Consider the following 21706-nt stretch of genomic DNA (forward strand, 5'->3'; position numbering starts at 1 on the left):
CTAAAAAGCTTAAACTTGCCTGAATGTTGCTGGGTTCTCTCTTCCAGCAACATCTCCTGGGACAGCCAGGAGCACAACACCAAACTGTTCCTCATGCTCAGTTCCCTTTCTGAAACTGTGCTGTATAATTGTATTTTTTAATTCTTCTCTTGCTCTTTCATTCCCCTTCTTTCTCTCTCTTTATTTTTTCTTTTTTGGTGGTGCTGGAGAACAAATCCAAAACCTCAGCCATAGACAAGCACTCTACCACTGAGCTACCTCGCTAGCCCATCATCCTATTAAAAAATATTCTGAATTATTTTAAAAAGAGAAACAATGCTTAAGTTAGCACAAAGGATAATTAATCTAAAACACTCACGTAAGAGTTAGTATGTAGTAAGCACCTAGAGGAACGCATGGGGAATAGGGAGTAGCAAGAACTGAGAAGTGACCTGTCTGCGGACATTAAAAACACTAAGATTCTTTCTTTTCTAAAGTAGATACAAATGTACTCTTGGCCAAAAACAGTATACTAAGACGTGTAAAGTAGAAAACAGCCTGACATGAACTGTATGCTGTAGTAGTTAGGTTAACTGGGAGTTCTGGTATTGTAGCATCTGGCCAGCATATAATAGTGCTTACATCCACACGTGGTCCATCTCTCTCTCTCTCTTTTTATTTTTAGTTTTTGGAACCCTATGTAAAGTAACATTTACTAGAACATTTGCTGAACATGCCATTTACCTAAAAATAAATTAATGAATAAATAATAATTGTTACTATTGTCCTTTGAGCTCAGCAAAATTACATAACTATTTGAAAACTCAAGCCCTACAGTTTTAACTTTATTTAATTAACTTAATATTTCTGGAATTAAATTAGGTATAATAATGAGTTAAATAGGTATAATTCTATTATGAATCAATCATGTTCTCATTATATGCTAAAGTTATAGTTTAAACATTTTTTTCTAGCAAGAAGTTGGTATTTCTAGCAAACTTATGAATTATGGTATTGTTTATTTCCATGACTAATGAATTAAAGCTAAAATAAGACTTTGTGGGCTGGGGAGATAGCTGTCAGTAAGCTACTTGAAGGGGCCAGTGTGTGATTCTTAGGATTCACATTTTAAAAAAGCCAGGCTTCTTGGCTCAGGCTCATAATCTTAGCACTTGGGTAATGATGGGGGATGGAGTGGGGAGGCAAAGAGAGATGAATCTCTGGGGCTCACTGGGCAGCTAGCCTAGCCTGCTTCTTGAGACTCTGTTCAAAAAAAAAAAAAAAAAAAAAGATAGATTGTGGCTGGAATCTCTCTCTCTCACATACACAAACACACAAACACACATACGGGAGGGGCAACAACACAAAGACTGCCTTGTGAATATGTCTATTTTTTAAAAAACCACATTTTTTACTTAGTTGTAGTTATAGTCAAAATTCCTGCCCTCTTTTTCTGTGGTCCAGGCTGGCTTTAAACTCAGTGATTCTCCGGTCTCAGCCTCCTGAGTGTTGGAATTACAAAAGAGAGCATCACACAGACAGTACCAATCTACCATGTTGTATTTACACAAATGAGAAGCAAGAAGTATTTAAAAATCCAATTTTATTTGCATATGTCTGTATATATGAGTGTGTGTAGTGTATGTGCATGGATGTGTGAGGGTGCTTACACCTGTGACAGTCATGTGGAAGCCAAAGGAGGTTGTTGGGTATAACATCAAGTTTTTTTAAAAGCCTTTTTAATATGATGGTTCTTAAACGCTCTAACTTCCTTTTTAGCCCACCACCCACCAGTGCTAGTGGAAAAGAAGGGATACATGGGGCTGGTGGGCAGGGCTGGTGGGGGGAAACTTGTTTAGAAGGGTTCTTTGGAGCAAGTCCTATCTGTGTTGTCTGGAAATTGGCAGTTCAGTTCACAGGTTAGCAGTGGCAGCTTGATCCACTCACAAACACTTCACAGATACACCAGCAATCCAGTTCAGTAGAGTCGAGGTTGCAAACTTGAATCAGCAGTGGTGGCATGACCTAGCAGAGACAGCCAGGCCTCATCCTCAGCACAAGTCAGCAGGAGGGACCAGCCCAGAATGTCAGTAATAAGTGAGAGGGGTATTGTCTGTGCTGTTACTTGTCTGTGAGGCTTGGCTACTCAGGCTGAGGCAACAGGGCTTGCTAAGCTGGAAGTTAGCTGGTAGGTAGCCTGGACAATATCATGAGAAAATAAAACAAGGTAAAAAGATGTTTTGCCCTTAGTATTCCCCAAGCTGCTTGCTTTTGGCTTCAGTGCTGTAAACTTGAATCAAATTATCCTTAGAGAGAAAGTGAGGCTCTCACTTAGAACTTGTATGCCAGGTTGATACACAGGAGACAGTTTGTCCACACTGATTCTTGGGCATACAGAATACCTTTCACTAGAAAGTCTGACTTCAGTTCTAGGTTTTCCACAAAGGCTCCTATTGTGCTGAAGAATGTTAAGAAATTCCTAGTTTTTAGATTTTTTTTTTTAATCATGAAAAGATGTTGAATATTGAAGTGCAACTCTAAAATGTGCTTTTCCCTGTTTCCCCCTCTTCCTCCTCCTCCTCTCTTTCTTCTTTTAAAAACAATTTTAATGGACTGGAAAGATGATTAATCAGAGGTTAAGAGCACTGGCTGCTCTTCTAGAGGACCCAGGCTTAATTCCTAACACCCACATGGCAGCTTTCAACTCCAGTTCCAGGGGATCTGACACCCTCACACAGACATACATGCAAGGAAAACACCAATACACATAAGCAAATAATTAAAAATGTGTTTTTCATGACAGGGTCTCTCTGTGTATCTCTCTGGCTGTCCCAGAACTCACTCTGTAGACAAGCTAGCCTCTAACTCAGATATCCACCTGCCTCTGCCTCTTGAGTGCTGGGATTAAAAGCATGTTGACTGTGTACAGTGTGAGTGCCTGATGTTTACAGAGGCCAGCAGAAGGTGATAGATCCCCTGGAATTGGAGTTACAAATGGTTCTGAGTCACTGTGTGGGTTCTAGAAACCAAACCTAGTTGCCCAGCAAAAGTAACAAGTGTTGTTAACTACTGAGCCATCATTTCTGTCCCTTGTTAATGTTCTTGAAGGATTTTGTGACTCTGTAAGAAATAATGGTCTGTAGCATCCCTTTTTAAACATTTTTGTTTTTTCTTCCTTTACTTTTTCCCCCTTTTCTTTCTTTTTTCCTTAAATGATGTTTAGGCTAGATGTGCCTTGTATGTTCATGTACTTGGAGGATAAGATGGGAGTATCACTTGAGCCTAAGAGTTTGTGACCAACCTGGATCACATAGAGTGATCACATTTAAGAAAAGAGAAAGAGGGGCTGGAGAGTTGGCTTAGTGGTTAAGAGCACTGGCTGCTTTTCCAAAGGACCTGGGTTCAATTCCCAGCACCCACATGGCAGCTCACAACTATTTATAACTCCAGTCCAGGAAATCTGACCATCACACACATATAAACAAGCAGGACACCTATGCACATAAAATAAAAACAAATCATTTTTAAAAAGAAAAGAGAAAAAATGAAAAGGAAAAATGCGTAAGTCAAGTTTATTTTAACCCTCACTGAGTGGAGAGGAGTTTCTGTAGATTCAGGTTTTGGAAGAGTTTGTGACGGTTTGGGGTAAGTCCTGCTGTACTCCATTCACTGTTGACAATGCATCATACATGCTGCATCTTCCCCATACATGCTCTTGCCATGTTACCTAGACTAGCTTTTAACATGTGGACCCAAGCAGTTCTGCCTCCAGCTTTTCTTTATAGGCTATGTGCATGCACCGTTGTGTGTAGATCTGTTTGTATCTTAAACATAAAATAAAAGTATATGCACATAATAAGTATACAGTGATGATGACTGCAGTGTGGTGTGTGGCTTCTCTCCATGTTAGAAAGAAAGACCCGCTTCTTTCAATTTACTGCTTAATTATAGAATACATAAGAACCCTGTCTTAGGCTATTCGAATTATGTACTTACTGACTTATTTTTAAATGATTTTATTTATGTCTATATGTCTTTGCAAGCATATGCCATACCTGTGTGTGTGCATGCTCTTGGAAGTCAGCTGGAGTTACAGGCAGTTGTGAGCTGCTTGATATGGGTGCTGGAAACTGAACTCAGGTCCTCTGGGACAACAGCAAGCATTCCTAACCACTAGACCATCTCTCTAGACCCTATTTACTTTTTTTTTTTTTTTTTTTTTTTTCGAGACAGGGTTTCTCTGTATAGCCCTGGCTGTTCTAGAACTCACTTTGAAGACCAGGCTGGCCTCGAACTCAGAAATCCACCTGCCTCTGCCTCCCAAGTGCTGGGATTAAAGGCATGTGCCACCACCACCCGGCTATTTACTTACTTTTAATTAATTAATTAGCTATTTAATTAATTTGTGAGTGTGTGTGTGTGTGTGTGTGTGTGTATGCAGGTGACAGAGGAGCTGGAGGTATTGGTGGTTGTGAGCCACCAAAGCTGATGTGGTGCTAGAAATTGAACTCAGGTCTGCTGGAAGAGCAGTATGTTCCCTTAACCACGGAGCCATCTCTCCAGCCCTCTTGTTAGACTGCTCTTTTTTTTTTAAAGCATTTTTTTATTAGATATTTTCTTTATATATATTTCAAATACTCTCCTGAAAGTTCCCTATACCCTCCCTCCGCCCTGCTCCCCTACCCACCCACTCCTGCTTCTTGGCCCTGGCATTCCCCTGTACTGGGGCATATAAAGTTTGCAATACCAATGGGCCTCTCTTTCCAGTGATGGCCGACTAGGCCATCTTCTGCTACATATGCAGCTAGAGACATGAGCTCTGGGGGTACTGGTTAGTTCATATTGTTGTTCCACCTATAGGGTTGTAGACCCCTTCAGCTCCTTGGGTGCTTTCTCTAGCTTCTCCATTGGGGGCCCTGTGTTCCATCTTATAGATGACTGTGAGCATTCACTTCTGTATTTGTCAGGCACTGGCAATAGCCTTATATGAGACAGCTTTAACAGGGTCCCTTCAGCAAAATCTTTCTGGCATATGTAATAGTGTCTGGGTTTGGTGCCTGATTATGGGATGGATCCCCAGGTGGGGTAGTCTCTGGATAGTCCATCCTTTCATCTTAGCTCCAAACTTTGTCTCTGTAACTCCTTTCATGGGTATTTTGTTCCCTATTCTAAGGAGGAATGAAGTATCCACCCATTGGTCTTCCCTCTTCTTGATTTTCTTGTGATTTGCAAATTGTATCTTGGGTGTTCTATGTTTCTGGGCTAATATCCACTTATCAGTGAGTGCATATCTAATGACTTCTTTTGTGATTGGGTTACCTCACTAAGGATGATATCCTCCAGATACATCCATTTGTCCAAGAATTTCATAAATCCATTGTTTTTAATAGCTGAGTAGTACTCCATTGTGTAAATGTACCACATTTTCTGTATCCATTCCTCTGTTGAGGGAAATCTGGGTTCCTTCCAGTTTCTGGCTATTATAAATAAGGCTGCTATGAACATAGTGGAGCATGTGTTCTTATTACCAGTTGGAACTTCTTCTGGATATATGCCCAGGAGAGGTATTGCTGGATCTTCCGGTAGTATTATGTCCAATTTTCTGAGGAACCTCCAGACTGACTTTCAGAGTGGTTGTACAAGCTTGCAATCCCACCAACAATGGAGGAGTGTTCCTCTTTCTCCACATCTTCGCCAGCATCTGCTGTTACTTGAATTTTTGATCTTAGCCATTCTGACTGGTGTGAGGTGGAATCTCAGGGTTGTTTTGATTTGCATTTCCCTGATGATTAAGGATGTTGAACATTTTTTTCAGGTGCTTCTCAGCCATTTGGTATCCTCAGTTGAGAATTCTTTGTTTAGCTCTGAACCCCATTTTTAATGGGGTTATTTGAATTTCTGGAGTCTAGCTTCTTGAGCTCTTTGTATATATTGGATATCAGTCCCCTATCAGATTTAGGCTTGGTAAAAATTCTTTCCCAATCTGTTGGTGGCCTTTTTGTCTTATTGACAGTGTCTTTTGCCTTACAGAAGCTTTGCAATTTTATGAGATCCCATTTGTCAATTCTTGAACTTACAGTGCAAGCCATTGCTGTTCTGTTTAGGAATTTTCCCCCTGTGCCCATATCTTCGAGGCTTTTCCATACTTGTTAGACTATTCTATAGAAGATTTTTACCCATAGTTAATATTTTTAGCTTCATGGAAATTGCTAGCACAGGATAGACAATGGCAACATGTCCAGGCTAGAATTCAGTACATTTAAAGTCTAGCCTATACTGATACTTTTCCCTTGGTTTGTGAAGTGGAACGTGTAGCAGTCAGAGAGCATGCAGAGCTGGGGTAGGTTCTTTCATGAGAGTTCTGGAAACAGATTGTTAAGCTTGGCCACAAATTCCGTTTACCTGATGAACCATCTCTCTGGCCCTATACAAATGCTTTTAAAAAGTAATTCTACCATTAAATTACTATCATGCATGCAGGTTTTCTGTTCAATCATTAAATAACCACTGAGAAAGGAACTTGTCCTTGAGTTGGGAAGCTTTGGCCTAGTACTAATATTTTAAAGTAAACATCTATTATTTTACTTTAGAATTTTAAGCAAACATTTTCATATTGGAACCACTTGGAGGGGAAATAGATGTCAGGAAATTTACCCTTAGGCTGTTAAGATATAGCCAAAGAAAATCACTCTTTTGAGGATACCTGGGTTTAATGCTTGCCAGTATATCTATTACCACAATAAAATGGATTGCCATCATTAAAATGTGACTATATTGCTGGGAGCTTTCTAGAAGAAAATTTGCATTAAGTCCTTGGCATTTTTATTTTTAATTATTCAATTTTTTTGTCTGTGTAAAACATGCTCTATTTATTAGAATAATAGAAATGCTTTCTTCTATATTTGTATTCTCTGTGAATCAAAGAGTTATAATATATCATTCTTTCTCTTTTGAATAACAGTTTTACTAAGCTGTAATCTCTCTAGCATTCAGTTCACTTCTTTAACTGCCTAATTTAGTTTTTTTTTTTTCCTGTATATTCCTGTTATCACTGTCAGTTTTAGGATCTTTAGAAAATCACAGTGGTTAATTCTTTTTAACCTTTATTTAAACTAGGCCCCCCCTTTTTGTTTTGTTTTAACTTTTTAAAAAATTTTATTTTGTTTTTAGTTTATTTTTTACACTTCATATTTTATTCCCTCCCCATCCACCCTCCTAGTGCTTCAAATCCCACACCTCCTCCCTACCCCACTCTGGCTCCACGTGGATGCCCCAACCCCCACCCCACCTGACCTCTAAACTCCCTAGGGCCTCCAGGCTCTTGAGGGTTAGGTGCATCGTCTCTGAATGAACACAGACCCGGAAGTCCTCTACTGTATGTGTGTTGGGGGCCTCATATCAGCTGGTGTATGTTGCCTGTTTGGTGGTCCAGTGTTTGAGAGATTTCGGGAGTCCAGATTAATTGAGACTGCTGGTCCTCCTACAGGATCACCTTTTTTCTCAGCTTCTTTCAGCCTTCCCTAATTCAACAACAGGGGTCAGCTGCTTCTGTCCATTGGTTGGGTGCAAATATGTGCATCTGACTCTTTCAGCTGCTTGTTGGGTCTTTTGGAGGACAGTCATGGTAGATCCCTTTTTGTGAGCACTCCATAGCCTCAGTAATAATGTCATGCCTTGGGACCTCCCCTTGAGCTGGATCCCACTTTGGGAATTAGGCCCTTTTCAAATGGCCTATTTGGCCAATTATTTCTAAGTATACAATTCAGTGATATTATATGCATTCAAAATACTGTGCATCATTACCCACTGTCCATTTCAGTACATGTCCTCATCCTACCTGAATCCCCATTTCTTCCTCTTCCAGCTCTTGGCAATGATTGTTATATCTTCTGTCTTAGGGAATTTGATAGACCTCATCTAAGTCTCATACAGTATTGTCCTTCTGTGTTTAACTTGCACCATCACTAAGTGTAATGGCTGTAAATGTAATTCTGGGGGATTTTTCTTTACCCCATTTTTTATGCCCACTCTAGCCCACTTTAGCTTCCAAATAAATGACATGTAGACCTAATACATTTATTAACAAGCTATAGGTACCATGCTGGACAGATACTCATCTATTGTCACCCTCTAGGACTGTCTACTTCCCAGCCATGTGGTCCTTTACCTGAATCTGAGTCATGCCTTGGCTTGTTCTGTTCCATGTTTGTCCTCATGACTGCTCTCTTATAGCGCCCTCATGGCAAATCCTTCTGGTCCTTCTCCTCTTTTCCTCTCTTCTTCTTCTCCTCTCGTTTTTGCCAGTGACCCTCTCCCCCACTACTGAGATTGGAAGTCCCACTCTATTCTCTTCTGCCCAGTCATAGGCTGAATCAGCTCTTTATTAACCAATCAGAGGTGATGGAAAATAATTTTTACACATCGTTGATGCTCTAAACAGCCGACAATGCCAATGCCAAAATGACAAAACCATCCTGCAACAAATGGTCTTCATTGAATGTGTGTGCCCCATTTCATTTCTCTATTTGACTGAGTACTTGGATTAAGCCTATCTTTTGACTGTTGGAAATTCTAATCCCTGATATTGAGTCAGAATTGTTGGAGCAATGGAAATGAAATGTTTAAATTTTTGAGGAGTTGCCATATTATTTTTTAAATAGCATCTGTACCATTTTACATTCCCAGAAGCATTCACAAAGATTTAATTTTCTACATTAACATAGTCTAGATTATTTGTCTGTGCTCCTATAACAAAATATTGGCTACATTATAAAGAACTGGAGTTTATTTCCTGCAAGGTCCAGGGATTAGAAAGTTGAAGATCAAATCACCATGTGGCAAGAGCTTTCTTGTTCTTCAGTCTATGATAGACAACAAGAAAGGAGGGAGAAAAAAGAGAGGAGAGAAGCTAAGGGAAGAAGGCTGTCTTAGTTCAAAGCAACTGTCAAAATCAAAAGCAACGTGGGGAGGAAAGGGTTTGTCACCTTATATATCCCAGGGATAGTCCATCAAGAAAGGGAAGTCAGGACAGGAACTGGAATAGGGCAGGAACCTGGAGACAGGAACTGATAGAGAAGCCATGGAGGGTGCTGCTTACTGGCTTGTTCGTCATGGCTTGTTCAGCCTGCTTTCTTATAGAACCCAGGACTACCAGCCCCTCAGGTGGCATCACCACAGTGAGCTGGGCCCTCTCCCTTCAGTCATCAATCAAGAAAAAGTTTGCCTACGGGCCAGTCTGGTGGGGGAGTATTTTCTTACTTGAAGTTCCTGCTTTACAAATGACACTAGTTTGTATCACATTGATAAAAGACTAGCCAACACAATTGACTCCTTGGTAACCTGACACAAATACACATCACTATTCAATCTTTCCCTTTCCATTTGTCCTTAAGATGGTATGTTAATAATATTAATATGACAATATAAAACAGTCCAACTTTAAGAAGGTCCAGTCTTTAAAAATTTCAGATACTTACGAATTAAGACTTTTTAAAACATGAAAAAAAAATCTTTCAACTGCAATTGAGACTGCACTTTCACTATGGCCCCTCCTGGCCTCTCATAGTGTCAAGCCTCAGCTGCTCTCTTTGCCTCCTTGCTGTTTGTTTGTTTTTCAGACAGAGTTTCTCTGTGTAGCCCTGGCTGTTCTGAAAATAGCTCTGTAGATCTTGCTGACCTCAAACTCAGAGGTCTTCTTGTTTCTGCCTCCTGCTGAACGCTGGGATTAAAGGTGTGCAGCTTCCTCCCAAACAACAACAACAAAACAACAACAACAACAACTCTTTACTCTGGAGCTTCACAAGCCAGGTCTCTATTATCTACACTGTCCTCAGCATTATCTCCTAAGTTCCCACAGAACAGCCTACTAAGTTCTGAGTACTCGATGGCTTTCCAGCCCCAAGTCCAAATGCCACTGCAGTTCTCCTCAGAGACCATTGCACATGGTCAGGCCTGTCACAGCAATGCTGCATGATAAATCCATCCATGATACTAATTTATGTCTTAGGGTTTCTATTGCTATGATAAAACATCATGATCAAAAGCAACTTGGAAGGAAAGAGTTTATTTCAGCTTATGTGACTTGATCACAGTGCATCATGATGGAAAATCAGGGCAGAAACTCAAGGCGGAAACCTGGAGGGATGAACTTAAGGAGAGACCAAAAGTATTCTCCCCATGGCTTGCTCAGTTAGCTACTTTATAGCATCTAGGACCACCAGCCTAGGGGTGGCACTGCCCACTGGTCAAGATGGGGACATTTCTCAATTGAAGTTCCCTTTCCCTATATAACTCAAACTTGTGTCAACTTGACACAATACTGGCCAGCCTGGAGGCAGAATTCACTCAGTTTCTGTAGTAAGAACATTAACTCTTTCCAGAGAGCACAGACCAAGTGGCATAATCACCTCTTAAAGGTCCTGATTCTTAATACTGTTACAGTAGCAGTTAAATTCCAACATGAGTTTTAGAGGAGGCCAGAGCACATGGTAACTTCGTTTTTTCTGGCATCTTAATTGGTGTGAAGTGCTGTCACCATGCCTCTGATTAACATTTCCCTAATGACCAACAGTATAGAGTACCTATTGCATGTTCTGACTAGTTATTTGTATTTTTTTAAAAGAAATATTTATTCAAATCCATTGCCCTTTTAAAAATTGGGCTATTTTCATGTTGGATGGTAAGAGTTTAAAAAAGTGTATTTGGAAATTTGGGCACAGTGGCACATACCTATAATCCCAGAATGTGGGAAGCTGAAGCAGGAGGCTATCCCGAACTTCATAATGAGTTTGAGGGCAGCCTGGGCTTCATAAAGACTCTACCACTAAAAATAAATTTAAAAAGGGAAAAATAAAAATAAATATATATGCTGGAGACAGGGTGGGGCCTGGTTCATAAAGGCCTTTGTGTTTCTTTAGGAGACTTGCTGTTTCTTGGAAGGGCCTGTGGATTGGGATGTGGATGGGGATGGGGTGGGGAGACCATTGAAGGACTAGAAAGCAGAAGGTTATAGGATTAAATTTATGTTTTAGAAAGATCATCCCAGCACTGGGGCTACAGCTATGGTAGAATGCTTACTTAGCTTGCATAAGGCTCCAGATTCTAGCTCCTTCACCAGAAAAACAAAAAACACTTTTTCAAATAGAAAAGAAAAAAAAATCACCCAAGCAAACTGAGTGTGGTTTGAGGAGTGGAATGGGAAAGGAAGCTAATGGCAGAGAGGCAGGAAATGACTTTAATCCATTCAGAAGTGATGAGCCTCTAAACCCAAGTGGTGGCAGTGCAGATGGAAGGGAAATGGGGACATGTTTTAGAGTGTTTAGTAAACAGAATAAGGAAGCATTTGTCGTTATCTAGAACTTTGGAAATGCCTTGTTGTAAACTGAATGAGTTAGAAGTTGGAATGATAAACTTGGTGGAGGGAAGGGGTGGGGGGAGGGAGGGACCAAGGAGAGAGGGGGAGGAAAGGAGAAAGAGGGAGGGAGGGAGAGAGAGAGAGAGAGATATCAGGAATCAACTGACAGCAATGACGCAGTGAGAAATTGTAGGTGGCATTCCCTGAAGGGATGGATTTCGATGGATCAGTAATGGAAAGGAAAGCTATCAGTCAAATCCAGGTTACAGGGAACATTATGTAAGCTAGTGTATAGAACTGTCTCGACAACAAGCTCATTTCATAGGTGTGAGAAGGAGTGTGAACGATAGACTGTAGAGAAATACACACATACACATTAAATGCAGTACATAAACTTTTATGAAATTTTAGGTTAAAGGAAGTAGCAAAGACATTTGGGGACAGATGGAGACATTTGAATATGGAACAGACACTAGATGATTATGGTGAATTTGGTTATTTTTGAGGATATTAAAATAGCTTGAGATGATATAGGAGTTTGTCCTTATTTTTAGGAGATGAATGTTGCAGTATTGAGGTCATTGTGCCTGACTTACATAGCAGGGAGGATAGAAACAAATGGCAGTCTTAACAGTTCTTCTGTCTCGGTGGTGAGCACAGGGCTGCTGCTGAGCTCTCAACTCTTCTCTGTGTTTGAAAGTTTCTTAATTGAAGAAAATGGAAAAGATGAGCTATGAGTAGGAAGTTTCTAGTTGCACTGGGGAGCAGATTATAGCTCGTGGTTATTTGAGGAGTAGCGTGGGAAAGGTGACCATAGGCAAAAAGGCAGGAGGTGAGTTTGGAGTCCCTCAGAGAGCTGAGCCATGGGACCATGAAAAAGTTTAAGGTGATGACCTCTGGGCAACAAGTGGTTTATCACTCAAAGCATAACCATGGAGAATAGTACTGGCTAATATACTGGAATAATAACTAGAAGAGGTTTTGGAAGTAAATAAGTGGCTTGATAAGATAACCTTTTGTTGAGCAGTGGTGGAGATAAACTTTTATTTATCTTGCTTTGCAGATGCTAGGCAAGCCTGTTACTATTGAGCTACATTTCCCTGTCTCTAATTTACTATTTTTGTCATTTTTATTAATTATTATTGAGGTTGTGCTGTGGTATATGTATAGAGGCTAGAAGACAGCTCTGGGGAGTCAGTTCTCTCTCCTTCCACCATTAAATGGGTTCCAGAGACTGAACTCAGGCTGTCAGCCTTCCATGGTAAACACCTTCACCCACTGAGCTGTCCTACCAGCCCTCCTTAGTTATTGAGGTAGGGTCTCAAAGTGTAGCTGAGACTGACCTTGAATTAAAAAAACCTTCCAAATGGCTACAATATCTAAAATATTCAATTCCTTTTACTTATTTTTCGAGATTTATTTTCTGGGCTAGAAAGATGGGTCAGTGATTAAGAGCATTTGCTGCTCTTTCAGAGGACCCAAGTTTGAATACCAGCACCCACATCAGATAGTTCATAACTACCTGTAACTTGAGCTCCAGGAGATTAGAGACCTTCTGTGGTCTCCTGTACTCATATCTGTAAATGCCCCACACTTTTAATAAAAATAAAGTCATTTTAAACTATTTTTTTAAAAAAAGATAAGCCCTCACTGTTTAGCTGAGGAGGACTATGAACTCTTGATCTCCCTGACTCCACCTTTTGAGTACTGAGATATGAATGTGTGCCACTACCCATGGTGGAAATTTAATTTTTTCCCCTTGAGACAAGGCTTCACTATATAGCCATGGCTGTCTTGGAACTCACAGTGTAGACCAGGCTGACCTCAAACTCATGGAGATCTGTCTGCCTCTGCCTTCCAAGTGCTGGGATTAAAGGGGTGATCTACCATACCTGTCTGGAGATGCAGTTCTTGATACATTTTTTGTACAAGTCTCTCAGTTTTTGATAGTATTCTACCAATGAAAAACTTCACCTAAAAATGGAAGGCATTTTTGAAAACGTTAAAATTGCAATTATTAAAGTTATAAATTTGTAACTGACAACTATAACTTAAAAATTACTTCATAAGAAAACCAATGGTGGGTGTGGTAACCCATGCCTGTAATCCTAGCAATCAGAAGACGGATGCAAGAGGTGTTAGAGTTACAGATCGCATTGGGCCATATAGTGAGGATTCGTCTCAAAACAAACAAAAATGCCTATCAAAATAATAATAATATTTAGTCTGTACACATGTACACAATATCAGAGCAATACAGTGAGCTTGTTTGCTGCTCAAAGGGCACTGCAGTTACCCAGGGACAGAAGTGGCTGCTATGTGTGATCATGAGTTACTACCTTGTAAGCCACCAGCCCTTCAGTCCCAACTGGTTGTACTTCAAGATGAATGCAAGCTCTTTGGGTTTATCAACCCATTTCTCCAGTAGCTCCCTGAATTTAAGATCAAAATTATATTCAACATCCTTAATCATCAGGGAAATGCAAATCAAAACAACCCTGAGATTCCACCTCACACCAGTCAGAATGGCTAAGATCAAAAATTCAGGTGACAGCAGATGCTGGCGAGGATGTGGAGAAAGAGGAACACTCCTCCATTGTTGGTGGGATTGCAAGCTTGTACAACCACTCTGGAAATCAGTCTGGTGGTTCCTCAGAAAATTGGACATAGTACTACCGGAGGATCCTGCAATACCTCTCCTGGGCATATATCCAGAAGATATCCCAACCGGTAATAAAAACACATGCTCCACCATGTTCATAGAAGCCTTATTTATAATAGCCAGAAGCTGGAAAGAACCCAGATTTCCCTCAACAGAGGAATGGATACAGAAAATGTGGTACATTTACACAATGGAGTACTACTCAGCTATTAAAAAGAATGAATTTATGAAATTCCTAGCCAAATGGATGGACCTGGAGGGCATCATCCTGAGTGAGGTAACACAATCACAAAAGAACTCACACAATATGTATTCACTGATAAGTGGATATTAGCCCAGAAACTTAGGATACCCAAGATATAAGATACAATTTGCTAAACACATGAAACTCAAGAAGAACGAAGACCAAAGTGTGGACACTGTGCCCCTTCTTAGAATTGGGAACAAAACACCCATGGAAGGAGTTACAGAGACAAAGTTTGGAGCTGTGATGAAAGGGTGGACCATCTAGAGACTGCCATATCCGGGGATCCATCCCATAATCAGCTTCCAAATGCTGACACCATTGCATACACTAGCAAGATTTTGCTGAAAGGACCCAGATATAGCTGTCTCTTGTGAGACTATGCCAGGGCCTAGCAAACACAGAAATGGATGCTCACAGTCAGCTATTGGATGGATCACAGGGCCCCCAATGGAGGAGCTAGAGAAAGTACCCAAGGAGCTAAAGAGATCTGCAACCCTGTAGGTGCAACAACATTATGAACTAACCAGTACCCCAGAGCTCTTGACTCTAGCTGCATATGTATCAAAAGATGGCCTAGTCGGCCATCACTGGAAAGAGAGGCCCATTGGACTTGCAAACTTTATATGGCCCAGTACAGGGGAACGCCAGGGCCAAAAAGTGGGAGTGGGGGGAGGGTATGGGGAACTTTTGGGCTAGCATTGGAAATGTAAATGAGGAATATACCTAATAAAAATATTTTTAAAAAAGATCAAAGTTAGGGTCTTCGGAGATTACTCAGTAGGGAGATGTCTCAGTGACAGAAATGACAAGAGGTTGGTACAAACAAGAGGATCTGAATTTGGATCCCCAGCAACACATAATAGCCAGGGGCAGCAGTATATCTATATCTCCAGCAGTGGTGTATGTGGGGGGTAGGGAGCGGTGGGCAGAAACAGGCAGATTCTGGGGGCTTGCTTGTCAATCTATTTGAAACAGTGAGCTCTAGGTTTGGTAAGAGAACTTGTCTCAAAACATAAGTTGTCAGATTTGAAGGAGATACCTGATAGTGATATCCCTCCTCCCTCCCTCCCTCCCTCCCTCCCTCCCTCCCTCCCCTCCCCTCCCCTCCCCCCCTCCCCTCCCTCCCCTCCCTCCCTATTTCTCTGTTTCTCTCACAAACATGTATGCATCCTTACCTACACACAAAAAAAATGTTTGGTGTCATGAGTTTTTCAGCAAGAGGGAGTGTGCCAGAGCAGCCCCTTCCATTCTTAGCTTGCTTTTGTCAGATCTATTCTGTGCACCTCTTCAGGAGTTAACATGGCATGTGATTTATAAAGGAGACCAAGGAGGACTCTTTCAGGTTCTTCCTCATTTAGCTTTCTGCTTTAGCCAGGCAGGATGGTCCATGCTTGGAGTCTGTGCATTGAGATTGAAAGGCAGCTTGGTCTATGTTGGAGATAGTGAGACCTGTCTCAAAGCAGACAGATGGATGGGTGGATGCTCGGAGAAAAAAAAAAAAAAGAAAACCCCCAAAAAACTTCTAGTTAGCTTATTAGATTTTTGTTTTGAGTTAATAAAGTGATTTTCTTTCCTTTGTCTTTTGCAGAGGCATTAGTTGCAGAACTTCATAAGAAGATCAAAGACGCATTTGAAGTGTTCGACCATGAATCGAATAATACAGTAGATGTGAGGTTTGGAAATAGTCATTGTTATAATTCTAAATTGTGGATACAATTCATAAACAGAAGGGAGATGTTCTCTCCTTTTTTTTTTTTTTGCACTATACTAAGTTTAGTGTGCTATTTATTTATTTTCTTATACTTTGTGTTTTTGCTAACTACCACTTCAAGATAAATTCTGTTTCCTATTCTTTGTAGTCCAGTGGAGAGACTATATTTTCATTGTACTGAACTGAGTAAGATGAACTTCATTATAGCTTTAGTGATGCCACATGTTTGGTACTCAGTAAATCTCTATTTAGTGAGCAAATGGAATTTGCGTTTTAAAATACACAAGTATGAACTGGGGAGATGACTCAATTTGTCAGAGTGCTTGCCATGCAGGCATGAGAGCTCAAGTTTGGATCCATTGCTGATGTAAGAGCTGCATGGCTACACAAACCTCTGCCCCAGCACTGGAGGGCAGAGACAAGCAGATCCCAGGAAGTCATTGCTCAGTCAGTCTAGCTGAACAGCAGGCTTCAGGTTCAGAGAGAGACCCCACTGTAGCAAGGGAATAAAGAAACCATAGAAGAAGAGACCTGCTGTCCTCTCCTGATCTCTGATTGCATGTACCTGTGCGCACACAGACATACCCACAGATTCTGTAATGCTATAGTACACACACATACTATTAAAAATATAAAAAGTAAATAGATGTGTATTATCAAGCTACATGTTACAGAGAATAGTTATGTTTATAGAGTAATACATTTCCCAAGTAAGATAAAAATGGGCTAAACAGAACATGAGAAATGGAAAGACATGATAAATATTGGGAGAGCTGGGGTAGAATACAGGTGTGGCTGTGCACACCTGTAAGGGTAGCACTTAAGTGCTAGAGTCAGGAACATTATGAATTTAGTGACTTCCTGGGATCTGCTTGTCTCTGCCCTCCAGTGCTGGGGCAGAGGTTTGTGTAGCCATGCAGCTCTTACATCAGCAATGGATCCAAACTTGAGCTCTCATGCCTGCATGGCAAGCACTCTGACAAATTGAGTCATCTCCCCAGTTCATACTTGTGTATTTTAAAACGCAAATTCCATTTGCTCACTAAATAGAGATTTACTGAGTACCAAACATGTGGCATCACTAAAGCCTTGCCTATGTATTTTGGGGTGTTGGCGGAAGGTAGAGGAAATCACACAGGAAACTAGCAGAAATTGTGGGATTTGTGCCAAATAAAGTATAGGAAATCCAGGAGTCCATTCTCCCAGGAGGCCAGGCGAAGTGAGGATTATTTCATGGGTTCATAGTCTCAAGAGCTTCTACTACTAAGGCCAAGAAAGCAGTGGGGGAACAGTCTAAAGCACAGCAAGGAACTGTTTACAAACCAGGCCATCCGTCATTTCCTGTACTGCCAGGGGCCCAAGTGCTTCAGACTCAAGTCAAACGGAATGAACAATATGAGACTATTTATAAGTTGTTACTGTATGCATTGCTTAGTTTCTCATACCTCACGGCCTGAGATTAACCAATGTAACAAGTTTCATGTCTTCATATTTAACATATAAGACATTATGAAGTTTTGTTTTGTACTCTAATTTTGTGTATAAGCCTGTTTCATAGACAAGATGGAGACAGAATTCAATTTGTCCTCTAGCACCTTACTTGTAGTGGGCTTGGTAGTTACTTGTTTTGCTAAAACAGTACCTGACAGAAGGCGCTCAAGTAAGGGAGGGGTTATTTGCCTCAGAGTTTGAGAGTACAACCTGTCATGGCAGGGATGTCGTGGCTGCAAGAGATTGAGGTAGCAGCTCGTCACATTATGCCCATAGTCCTGAAGCACAGAGAGAGAAGTATGAAGCTCAGCTCACTTTCTGGTCAGTCCTAGAAGCCAGCCTGTAGAAGGTTCTTGGTTAGTCTTGGTTAGCCTTGGTTAACCTTGGTTAGCCTTGGTTAGCCTTGGCTAGCCTTCACAGGCATGCCCAGAAGCTGACCTCATCTTATCCCACAGATGCTCAGATACTTGTCCCTTAGTTGATTCTAGATCCTATCAAGATGATAATCAAGGTTAACCATCATGGGCAGAGTGAGGCTGGGAACTTAGAGGGTGGCCTGGCAGCTCACAGAGTACTGAACCTCATATGTGTCCTTTGGGAAAATGAGTGGGCAGGGATGGTGTTGGTTCCAGGGTTGGATGAGTAGCATGGAGCTTGTAGCACTATTTTGCAATTAGGCAGACTAAATTATGATGGACAAGTTCTTGTCACTGACCTTTCCTTGAATCTGGATAGTTCTCTTCCTGGGCCAGGAGAGAAGTATTGTTAGAAAAGTCAGGGAGGGCATAGCTTTAGACGGGTCTGTCTGGTTGTGGTTTCTGGGAACAGATTCCAAGGCCTTATTCACACCAGGCAAGCATTCTCCTGCTGAGCTATGCCCCTGGCCTACCGCAGCTTTGTGAGACAAAGGGGAAGAGAGCAAAGCACTTGCTTAAGTTTTGCTCTCTGGCAATCCAGCTATCCTGTAACTGACATGTAGGAGCTTTGCATTCATCACTTCATGTTAACGTCTTTAGCTGTGTGTGAAGGTTTGGCACCTCTGGTTTTGGAGATAGGTGACAAGTCTATGCTTTGCTCAGTGTCACACCAGGGCTTTTTCAGTTCCAAGTCTCTGGCTGTGCTTGGGAGCATGTTCTCATTTTCCTGTCCCAGCCTCTTGCAGATCCCTGGGCTTGTCTCTTGCCTTCTGTTTTCTTGACAGTGAGAGTGAAAGGAACCCCCGCATCCCATGCAGCAAGTATGCACCAGGCCTTTTTGGTAGAAGGGCCAATATAGGAAGAAGGGATGCATTTATGGCCTGCAGCTTTCCCCCATTCAAGATTAAAATAATTGAACTGAGGCCCCGAGGGAAAGCGTATGTTCTTATAACTTAGTCTACTTTATTAAACAAAGATGTTTTTTAAGAGAATAGGCATTGCTTTTGGCACTAAAATATGAATGCTAAGTAGTATGAATAGTGACATGGATGATGTCAGCTTTTAAACTTGATTCCTTATGCTAGTTTTTTTCCTTTTGAGACAGTCCTACTCTGTAGTGCAGGCTGGCCTTCAAGTAACTGTGTTACTTAGGCTGGGCTCAAACTCACTGCAGTCTCCTTGCCTCAGCTTCTGAGCGCTGGACTTCCAAATGCGTATGTTGCCCTGCCTGTCGCCTTATACGAGTTACATGGAACTGTATCCTCATGCTTCTGGTGTCATTTGAAAACCATTGTAAACTGGATGTAAAGGACAGACACAAAAAACCTTGCCCAGGGTTGCACAATAGTGAACAGCCAAGTTGGAAGTCGAGGTAGTTTTCTCTGTTGAGTAGTGTTTTCCAAGTTGGCTGCATACCAGCCTCAAGGAAGGCCCTAGGAACGCTGTGTTGAGCAGGGCCAACTCTCTCTCTCCATTTATAAGTGCAGTTGATCTGTCTGAAATTTATTGTGGCTTATGATTAAAAGGGAAAGGCTAAATAGATGCTTATTTTTAACCTACTAAACAGTTTAAATTTGCTGTTTGAATTGTTAGGCCTACTGTATAACATGCTTACTTTTGTATGACTGGATCCAGTTTGAACTGGTTTCTGATCTATTGCATTATGCTGAAGTTCAATACTCTATTAAGAGCTATCAATTTATAAAATGCTTTATTACTCTTCAAACAGTTAAGGATTGAAGGCAGTATTTTATAGACTGAACGGTGGAGAGAAGCAGCTCATGCCTGTAATCCCAGGCAGGAAGGAGAGACACAAGTTCAAGGCCAGCCTGGACAAGAGAGTAAGAACTTGGTTAAAACAAACTCAAAAAGCACCCTCAAGCCCCCAAAAAGTGTTTGTGTGGTAGTAAGAGGGCCTGCATTCAACAGAAAGAAAGTTTTCTCCTAGGAGGAAGCCAGGGCATTGACTGCCTCAGAGGGAAAGTGTGGAGTTGCTTCCTGCAGGACTGACCTAGGTGGCCTTTGATACCTTTTTGGTGGCTTCTTTCCTTTCTTCTTCTCTCTGTTGTGCACAAATTGAAAGATTTTATTTTAATTTTTGTCATAATATATAGAAAAGAAGTCTGATATTGTGAGTATTAAGCGAACAGTGGGTTGCTTGTTACTACCTGAAACATTTCAAACTGGTTTCTTCTGTCCCTCTGGGGCAAATAAGTCTCTTTTGTGCTGAAGACTTGGTTTGGGTATCTTGAGCCGACTTTGAGGTTCCCTTTAGTCCCCCATGGTGTACTTTAGTAGAATTGTACCTTAGTTTGTCACTGGAACTTAGGATGAGTAGTGGGCTCGAGATATATGATCATCATACTTTTTAAAAATATAAATAATTTGCTTGAGTGGGACATGATGGCTCACATCTGTGATCAGAGCACTCCGAAGGTAAACGCTGGAGGTCAGGAGTCCAGAGTCATCCTCAGCTCATAAGTTCTAGACTAGCTTGGATGCATAAGACCTTGTCTCAAAGCAATTGAATTAACAACAAATTAATTTCCATTAAAGAAATTGTAGAGTCTCGCTGGGCAGTGGTGGCACACGCCTTTAATCTCAGCCCTTGGGAGGCAGAGACAGGCAGATTTCTGAGTTCGAGGTCAGCCTGATCTACAAAGTGAGTTCCAGGATAGCCAAGGATACACAGAGAAACCCTGTCTCGAAAAGCCACAAAAAAAAAAAAAAAAGAGAAATTGTGGAGTCTCAAATGTTTGTCATGTAAGACATCATTAAGTTTAGAAAAGCTCTTAGGAGACTCTAGGCACATGAACTACTTCAAATATAGAAAATACCATTTAGCTTTTTACTATAAAAGATAAGGAAATCAATATTTTAAAAATCCCTTGCATTTCTTCAAGTTATTTTATTAATTATTTTTTACCTAAAAGATAGCCTATTCACACTGGAGTATTCACTTAACCTGTCTGTCAGTCTGTCTCCCCCTTTCCCTTTTCCTCCTTCTCTCTCTCTCTCTCTCTCTCTCTCTCTCTCTCTCTCTCACACACACACACACACACACACACACACACACACACACACGAAAGAAAAAGGAAAACTCACTTCAGTGGCACTTGAGCTTCATGGGCCCCGGGTTGGTATTTGTTGTCGTTGAAAGGCTTCAGCGACTCTGCATTCCATGTCACTGTTGTGGCTGCACAAAGGCTTTGCTCAGCTAACATGCTGGTGACAGCTCCTTCAAGGGTCTTCCCTGCTACTGCCAGGTCCCTACTGCCTGCCTCTTCCCCCTTCTGCCTGCTATTCATGGCTTCTGCAGTCTTAGGATCTTGCTTACTGCCTGCTCTGCTACTCCTCTTTCAGGTGTAGCCCTCTGGATGTCTTGTTTCACAACTTCCAGAGAAGAAAAGGAAAATACTCCTTTGATCACATATTAATATTCTGCAGAGGGTGCCTTTGCAGAGCAGAGCTCATGCTAGACTTCAGAGGCCTCTCCAGAAGGCTGTTAGAGACGTGTAACCTCAGGGTTAAGTAGCCACCTCTGGTTCAATCAGTTGTGCTTGGGGTGACAGATCAAACATCACAAAATGCAGCAATCTGTACAGGAAGAAACCGTTAACAGGGGCCCATGGATTTGACAGGGACCTTGCTTCCTTTGTGGTATAATTACTTCCCAAAAATCCTGGCTTGGTAGTTAAGCCCAATAGGCACTCTGACCCCATTTCTAGACTAGCAGTTGGAACTTTGTGGTGAACTCACTGGTTTCTTACCATTCCTTTCTGGTTGTGCTAGCCATTAATGCCTGAGCAGGTAGCCCTGTTCTAACTTTCAGACTCCCTCAGAGATA

General features: G+C 41.3%; 1 protein-coding gene across 1 annotated transcript in view; it reads left to right on the plus strand.

Annotated features, from left to right (window-relative positions):
- Drc8 (dynein regulatory complex subunit 8) overlaps positions 1-21706 on the plus strand; it is a 79736-nt gene that overhangs the window by 16892 nt on the left and 41138 nt on the right. The window contains exon 2 of the mRNA XM_021160871.3: positions 15830-15914. Within this exon, the coding sequence (XP_021016530.2) occupies positions 15830-15914 (85 nt within the window). The remainder of the gene's footprint in view (positions 1-15829; positions 15915-21706) is intronic.

Source organism: Mus caroli, unplaced genomic scaffold, assembly GCF_978045245.1.
Source record: "Mus caroli unplaced genomic scaffold, Mus_caroli_1 scaffold_1, whole genome shotgun sequence".
NCBI lineage: Eukaryota > Metazoa > Chordata > Mammalia > Rodentia > Muridae > Mus > Mus caroli.